We start from the raw sequence: 8,869 nt of genomic DNA, 5'->3' as shown, positions 1-8,869 counted from the left end.
ACCTTTCTTAGTTAGAAGGTCAGATTCATTAAAAATTATGTGTATACTTTATTCAACTCACACATTTCTTTTATTGTAAACTTTATAAGCTTACTATGTGGTGAGTTACCCAGAAAGACACCCTTATCACTTTTAGCATTGAACTTCTCTAGAGCCTCTTTACCATTATTGTGCATAAAATACTTGTTGCCAAAGGCTCTTAGGTGATTACACTGGGTTTTCTGCCCTTAAGTAGTTCATGGGATTTGTCAATTATTGGCCTAATCATGCACCTATTTATGATATAGGATGCAGTGTTCACAACTTCAGCCCAAAAGGTTTTAGGAAGTCCACTGCTAATTAGCATAGTTTTGGACATATCATCTAGAATTATATTTTTTTCTTTCTACAATACCATTTTTTATGGTGTCCTGGGTGCAGAGAAATTATGGTCTATACCATTTCCAGCACAAAACTCTAGAAAGTTAACATTTTCAAATTCAGTTCCATGGTCAGATCTAGTGTTAGCTACATGACTGTTTATTTTTCTTTGTAGTTTCTTCACAAAAGTCACAAACATGTCATATGTTTCATCCTTAGTTGCGAGAAAAATAGTCTAGATAAACCTAGAATATCATCAACAATTACAAACACATACTCTTTCCACCTCTACTATGAACCCTCATTGATCCACATAAGTCCATGTGAAGTAGTTCCAGGGGTCGAGAGGTACTTACCACTTTCTTGGATTTGAATGATGACCTGACCTGCTTACCTTTAGTACATGCATCACATATTTTATCTTTCTTGAATTTTGACTTGGGAGAACCAAGAACTTGGTCATTAGAAATTAATTTGTTCAACATAGAAAAATTGACATGCCCTAGTCTTTTATGCCACGAAAAAGAGTTAATATCAAGTGCACTAAGACATGAAAGTTTATTTTCAGGTGAAGACATAATATCAACTCTGTAATTTTTTTTGCCCCTTTTCTTGGAGCACCGCGTAGCCGGAGTTTTCATTTGTAACCATACAGTTCTTAGAGGTAAAGAGAAACCGGTTCCCTATGTCACACATTTGGGAAACACTCAACAAACTGTGCTTCAGACCTTTAACATAATATATATTTTCAATAGCATGAGAGTGAGACTTACCAACCTTACCTATACTGATAATATTACTTTTTTCCATTTTCGAAGCCCACACTCCCTCCTTGATAGGCTCTTAGTGAGAGAAAATTATCTCCATTTTCAGTCATGTGGCGGAGCAAGCACTATCAACATACCACCAATTCATGCTTCCTCTTACCTTAGCCTGCAAAAATATTTAGGGGTTAGCTTTAGGAACCCAGACAAGCTTGGATCTCTGTCTTTAAGTAAAATGATGAATAACATTCTTCTTAGTCCACCCTAATAGTTTTCTACTTATTAGTGAAGAAACATGTTTCATCACTTTACTTTTCTCAACATATGCAATATTTTTCAGGCCTGCTTGAATTCTAGCTATGCATGTTTCTATGAAGTGTCCATTATTACCACAGCGAGTGAAGAGGCAATTGTCAGGAATGTCTACATACTTACTATGAGGATTGTATGGAATTTTAGTCTTAGTATGTCCTAAACCCCTTTTGTTACTACTATAGTTCTTATGTATCTTAAATATTATTTGGGAAGACCTGATCCACTTTAAGTTCTTCTAATTCAAACTTGGCCTTATCCAGATTTTCTTGAAGCATCGTAACCTTTTCAGATTCACTAGAAGTTTTTTATTAGCTTCTTTTAGTCCACTCTCTAGTTTCTTCTCGATATCAATGGCTAAGTCTTTATCCTTATTGGGAGAATTGAGTTATTTATTATTCTCAGTTTCTATGGATGCATTTTCATCTTCTAACGCAAGAATCTAGTCCTTGAGATTAACTATAAACAATGCAAGATTTTCTCTACTTATTTCCCAATCTTTGTGCTCAGACCTAAGTGATGCATAATCATTCATTAGTTGTTCCTTTTTTATCAGAAATCTTTTAGTATGCATCTATCAATACAATAGACAAGGAAATTAATCTCCTTTTAGAGTAGGTGAAAATTTTATTTTTGATATCTTGAAAACTTACCTTAGGTTCTTCTTCCTCTTCAGCATCAGAGTCTGAATTTTCCATTAATGCTAGAAGATCTTGTGGTTCTGAATCACTATATTCCTTTGCCATCAATGATTGATCTTCATCGTCATCATCGTCATCATCGTCATCATCATCATCATCAACATCATCATCATCATCAGACTCATTAGTTGAAGATGATTGCATGGAAGCCATAACTCTTTTCATAATTTTGTCCATAGACTTATTTGTCATCCTCTTTTCGGGAACCCCGTTTATTTTTTGCTGTTTTATTTTCAGGATTGTTCCTCTTCCACTCAGTTCGACACAAGGGGTAGTCTTTAATGAAGTGATCCTTTTTTCCCCCCTTGCAGCATCTATCTGTATTTTTTTCTCTACAACCTTAGGTTGGATGAACTATCTTTCTTCAAAAATCCACCTCTCCTTATTGCTCAATGGAAACGTCTGGTAAGCAGTGCCATATCATCTTCTTCAATATCCTGCTTCTAAGTGGTCTTAAAAACCGGGTTCTTGGCCATGCGAGGTTCAGCAAATTATCGATCTAGACGATCATGATTGAGTTTTAACTCATAAGTCGCCAAGTTTCTAATGAGAATATCAAGAGTCGTTGTGTTCAAGTTTTCTACTTCAGTAATTGCATTGACCTTGCTTTTCATGAAAGGACAATATGCTCAGAATTTTTTTCACGATTTTATTAGGAGGAATAACTTTTCCAAGAGATATTAGTTCATTGATAATTTATGTGAGCCTAGTATGCATCTCACGGTGCAGCTTGATGAGGACTTGACTTATAAAGAAGAGACCGTAGCTATTCTAGATCGGTAAGTTTAAAAGTTGAGATCTATAGATATTTCTTCTGTGAAATTACTTTGAGGAGATAAGCCGAGGAAGAAGGCTACTTGGGAGTTTGAGTACGGTATGAGGAGTAGATATTTGTATCTCTTTACAAGTTCAAGTACATTTCTATGTCCGTTCGAGGATGAATATTTCTTTTATTGGTGGAGAATATGACACCCAACATATCGTTTTGAGTTCTAGCTTCTCATTTCACAATTTGAGACCTTACATAGCATTATTTGATGATTTATTACTTGCGTGGGTGGTCCGTCTAGTTTTCTAAAAAGTTTAAGTGTGATTTTACAAAGAAAGCCTGATTTGTGAATTTGAAAATGGTTAGAGTTGACTATGGTCAACATTATTAGTAAATAACATCGGATCAGTATTTTGATAATTTTGGTATGTTCATATGATGCTTTTGGACTTGTATACATGTTTGGTTAGGGTCTCGGGTGACACGAGGCCATTTCGGCACTTGTTGTGAAAAGTTAAAAATTAAAAGTTGCGAACTTTGAAACCTTTGAGTTTTGATGTGTGATTCTTGATCTTGATGTTAATTTGGTGTTTTGAGCTCATGAGCGAGTTCGTATGTAGTTTGTATACTTGTGTGAATATTTGAATTGGGACCCAAGGGACTCGAATGAGTTTCGAGATGGTTTCTAGCCATTTTTTACAATTTGCAACAACTGATGTGCTGCTGGTGCATTATGCATCGCGAACGCGTAGCTATGCTCGTGTTCGCAAAGGGGAAATTGGGGCAGGAGTGATTTACACTACGTGAACGTGAGGGAAAGCTACTGAACACTAGGTCCTGGGGGGACTTTCCTTTTGCAAAAGCAACAGACTTCATGTGAACACGTAGGCATGGGCTCTTGGGTGCTGGCAGGCGGTTTTTCATCACGAACGCAACCAGTAGATCACGAACGTGGAGGCTTGAGAGGGGCGATGCCTTCGTGAACGCAAGGAGGCCTTCACGAACGCAATATCTTGTTGGCCAAAGTCTTTGCGAATGCGGCAGGTGCTTCACGAACGCGAAGAGCACTTGACGCCCAGGTATATACAGGCTGAAAAATGGGATTTTTTTTCGAGACCTAGATCAGGGACTGAGGAGATTTTTAAAGAGATTTTCATCCTAACTTCTTTGGTTAGTATTTTTTTTACCTAGTTTTGATTAATTTCCATAAATACCGATAAATTTATCCCTAAATCTAGTATTTTAAAGAGTAAAAATTGGAGTTTCGGAGAAAAATTTATGATGGCTAATTGGTATTTTGGACCTCAATTTGAATCACAAATTACATATTTGGACTCGGGAGAGAATGGATAGTCGGGATTTAGGTCTTAATTTCGGACTTCGATGATGTGAGCTCGGATCGACTTCATGTTGACTTTTCTAAATATGTCAAAGGTTGAATCTTTTGATACTAGGGTAGTTTCTAAAATTTGTTTTGACTTATTTAAACATTATTTGACTAGACTCGAGTTGTTTGAAGGCTTGTGCTAAACATTATTTAACTCATTTGATTTACTGGGTTTAAATTTATTATTTGTACTTCAATAGTGAACTTTAACACATATATACATGGTTCGAGCCAACTATTAGATTCGAGTAAACTCATAAATTATACAGTAGACCCATCTCTGCTTTAGATATGAACAAATTAATTGAGATGCGCATAAACTGATGGGTGCACGGGGATTTCCCCAACCTCGAAGGCTGAAGCTGTTTCTTCATCTTTGACCTTGGCCTATTAACAACATTTGACTCTATGTTCTCGTACGAGCTAGTGCCCATGCAGTTCCACGTTGTCAGCTATTAATTGGTTTTGATTATCATCCTTGGAAGTTAGTATGGTAACTAAGAGGATGCTTGATGCAACTATCTTATTTTTCACCCCTAACCGACTAGCTCAATTTTAGGAGAACCGGAGAATATAAATAAAATTTGTCATGATGTAGAAAATGGCAAGGTTTCAGGACCTGAGCACGGCTAGCTTGTCACTATCTACGTATATACTTACATTTGCCTACCAGATCTTAAGCCCCAATTTCTGCTTCCAGTTTACTATATAAATAAATAGCGCCTCCATACCCCTTCAACTGGTATTAAGTCACTTAGTACTCTCTCACCCTATCCTAATCCTTAATTGACTTACCAACTTCTTCATCAATGGCGGTTCCTGCAACATTCTCCATACATTATTCTCTCTTTTACTTTTGTTTAAGCTTTTGCTTCCATGGAACTTTTGCTGATTATGGAGGCTGGAAAAATGCTCATGCCACCTTCTATGGAGGGGGTGATGCATCAGGCACAATGGGTACGTACGTTTAGAGGCGGATTCAAAATTTAATCTTTATGGTTCAAGATTCTATAAGTTGTTTGAAAATATGAGTTCAAAACAAATTGTACTGTTACTGAAAAAGGAACTTATAAATACACCGGCAGTGTCACTATATTTTTCAGTGCTTTTTACAGCCGGTTATGTGTAGGTATCTTTTTAGTGATATGATAGTATAAAATTCTTTTATACTGTTTGTTAGTGTATAGAAGTTAAAAAACATGCCGTATTTGTTACATGCAGGTGGTGCTTGTGGTTATGGGAATTTGTACAGCCAAGGATATGGAACCAATACTGCAGCACTAAGCACAGCGCTATTCAACAATGGATTGAGCTGTGGGGCTTGCTACGAGCTCACTTGCAGCAATGACGCTCAATGGTGCCTACAGGGGACTATTACTGTAACTGCTACAAATTTCTGTCCTCCGAATCCATCCCTACCTAATGACAATGGCGGCTGGTGCAATCCTCCTCTCCAGCACTTCGATTTGGCTGAGCCTGCCTTCTTGCAATTAGCTCAATACAGAGCAGGAATTGTCCCTGTATCTTTCCGAAGGTAAAGTTTGATCTTTAAGTCATATACAAGCAAGCAGTATAACAAATTTTTTACAAAATCAGTGTAGTAACATGCGATACTTTATAAGTTACTCCCTCCGTTCACTTTTACTTGCTCGTCCATTGTATTAAAAATACATTTTTATTTCTACTTGTCCATTTTAGCAAATTAAGAGAAAGACAAACATTTAATTTTTTCCTATTTTACTCTTACCATTAACTACTCATTCCCCAAATTATTTTCCAAGACTTTTTGAAATTATTGTTAGGGATATTATGGTAAAATATGTACTTCAATTATTTTCTTAAAGGGAGTGTCAAGTCTATTAATATGGACAAGTAAAAGTGAACGAAGGAAGTACCATTTTTATCATGTTACTAATTACTAATGTTTATTAAGGGGATTTAGTTTTAATTACTCATATCTTTTAATTAACCTAGTTATGTAGTGCACATAACTTAAACTCCATTGATTTTCTTGAAAAGTTAAGTTTAATTTTTTTTAACACGGACAAGTGCACGTTTGTTAACAGTAAGGTAAACTACCCATAATAAGAGGAATATACTAAAAAAGCAAGACTTTTTGTCAATGTAATATTTGCATTGTATTGTCTGAATATAAGTAGGCAAGAATTTAATATCTTATAGGTAGTAATTAAATTATGTAACCGGCTGACATGGAGTTTGCAATGGTCAATGACAGGGTGCCATGCAACAAGAAAGGAGGAATAAGGTTTACAATAAATGGACACTCTTACTTCAACTTGGTATTGGTGACAAACGTTGGGGGTGCTGGGGATGTTAATTCAGTCTCCATTAAGGGATCTGGTTCTGGATGGCAAGCAATGTCCAGAAATTGGGGCCAAAACTGGCAGAGCAATTCCTATCTCAATAGTCAGAGTCTTTCATTTCAAGTTACTACAAGTGATGGAAGGACTATCACAAGCTATAACGTTGCACCACATAACTGGCAATTTGGACAAACTTTTGAAGGGGTTCAATTTTAATTTTAGCAAGAAACTTAGTAGGTAAAAAAATAAACAAAGGGGCTTTCACTCAGTCAAATTCCAATTTCTGTATGGCTTTATTGCTGTGGTGTGCCTGGTGGTTGGTTAGCACCCGCTTAGGCCTAAAGTGGATATTTAGGGCTCGTTTGGTACGAGGGATAAGGAATAATTAATCCCGGACTAAATTTAAGAAGAGTTTATCCCATGTTTGGTTGGGATAAAATTGCAGTATAATTAATCACGGGATTAGTTCCCGGGATTGTATTGATTTCTTATCCCTATGGAAAAGTGGAATAACTAATCACGGAATAATTAGTCTTGGGATAACTTCTTTCCAACCGAACGACCCCTGAGTAAACTAGTTAATACTGCATTTTGAGTCTTTCCGAGTGCATATTCATATCCTTTCCAATGATATACAATTGGTCACTATTTTTTTTTTTTACCCCTCTTTGAGAGCTCCCTATTTTTACTTTGCTCCCTTAGTGATCCGAACTTACAATCTTAAGGTTGGAAGTGGAGAGTGGTTATAACTTGAGCAATCATCACTTATGAATAGTCATTTGAATATTATACCGATTTATCGGAAAATTTTATTTTGTGTCTCATACAACTGACACTAATTGTATGAGGTCTTTTTTGTCTCATAGTTTTGTGGACCCCGAATTTTATGGATCCAGAAGTGTAAGATTGGGGTCCACAAATTTATAAGACAAAAAAGAGTTTCATACAACTAATGTCAATTGTGTGGGGCACACAATAAAACTTCTCCCGATTTATCTGTTTAAACCCTGATTCTGACAAAAGCTAAATTGGGGCAACTTATTGTCACGTACATTATCATTTTATCTGTATTCATTCTATACGTTGATGCCTGAAATATTTTTATTCTAAAGGAACTTCGTAAAGAAACAGTAATACACATAAAATTAGTTAATCGGAAGAATGGTAATATTAGAAAATTAATGCAAATAGGTTAGACTGTTGTAATTATTTTGCATCAATAATAAAAATAGTATTAAACAATTGTCACAGTGAAATTAAAACAAATGAAACAAGTGTAATACTGCAAATAATGAAAAATGTTAATGTTACGAACTCAAATCGAGAGGAAGTATTCTGAAAATCATCCCCAAAATATGTACTGGATCACATTTCAGTCGATACCTATGGAAAATCTAACACTTGCTAGTGTATTGGGAAAAATTGAGTTTACATATTAAAAAGTGTGAAGATGGCGTGTCATGGCACGTAGAATGGTCAAATAGTCAAAGAGTTACAGTTAGCCAAGAGGCACGAATGGTAATAGATGCGAGCAAAAGCAAAGGAAGAGGCACGGGCGATTATTTAAAGGATTCAGCGCCCGTACCTATTCAAGAAATTTAAGTTCAATAATCAAGAAGAATCAAGGGAATGAATATGACAGCATACGAGGGTCCAAATACAGTATTTGATAAGCATTAAATGCTGAAAACGTTAGAGAATCTGTCTTAAATGTAATGATTATGTAACGTAGTATTCAATGTCATTTATTGCCCATAATAGCCTTATTATGACCAAAGCAAGACACTTACATCCGAAATAGCTATAAAAGGAGAGGACTGAACAGTTTTAAGAAAAAAAAGATCATCTGAATATACTTTGCTTTACTTGTTTTATTCAATTATATTCTAGCTATTCAAATTACTCTCTTCTATACATTCTTACAATTATCAGTTACCCGTGTTCTTCTAAATTATAGCTTTAGTCAAAATTCTATTTTTTGGTTAAACAAATTGGTTCCGTTACCGGGAATCTGATAATCCATTTTATTTTAGCCTAACTTTCCTTGTTGCATCAACCATGTCGAACAACAATGACAACATTCAAGGAAACCAAGAGAATCAAACAACCCAGCAACTTCAGGGAGATCCACAGAATAATAACATACTGATTCCTTCTCCACGAGGTTCTCCACGGCGGTCTCATGAAGGCACTCCTGATGGGTCTCATACAGATGGACAAGCTCAATTCGAAAATGTTGAAACTATGGATGA

General features: G+C 35.9%; 1 protein-coding gene across 1 annotated transcript; it reads left to right on the top strand.

Moving 5' to 3' along the window:
* LOC109226371 (expansin-A8-like) lies at positions 5,039-7,150 on the top strand. The gene is made up of 3 exons (XM_019391151.1): positions 5,039-5,250; positions 5,515-5,827; positions 6,530-7,150. Exons 1-3 carry the CDS (start codon positions 5,103-5,105, stop codon positions 6,831-6,833), a joined length of 765 nt encoding a protein of 254 aa, XP_019246696.1. The 5' UTR covers positions 5,039-5,102; the 3' UTR covers positions 6,834-7,150.

This window comes from Nicotiana attenuata, chromosome 5, assembly GCF_001879085.1.
Source record: "Nicotiana attenuata strain UT chromosome 5, NIATTr2, whole genome shotgun sequence".
Lineage (NCBI taxonomy): Eukaryota > Viridiplantae > Streptophyta > Magnoliopsida > Solanales > Solanaceae > Nicotiana > Nicotiana attenuata.
Note: the sequence above shows the minus strand (reverse complement) of the source record. Positions and strands in the feature narration are given on the sequence as shown.

Coding starts and splice junctions, on each gene's coding strand:
- LOC109226371 (XM_019391151.1), top strand. CDS start 5,103: ATGGCGGTTCCTGCAACATTCTCCATACATTATTCTCTCTTTTACTTT. Junction 5,251..5,514: donor TGATGCATCAGGCACAATGG/GTACGTACGTTT, acceptor TGTTACATGCAG/GTGGTGCTTGTGGTTATGGG. Junction 5,828..6,529: donor GTCCCTGTATCTTTCCGAAG/GTAAAGTTTGAT, acceptor GGTCAATGACAG/GGTGCCATGCAACAAGAAAG.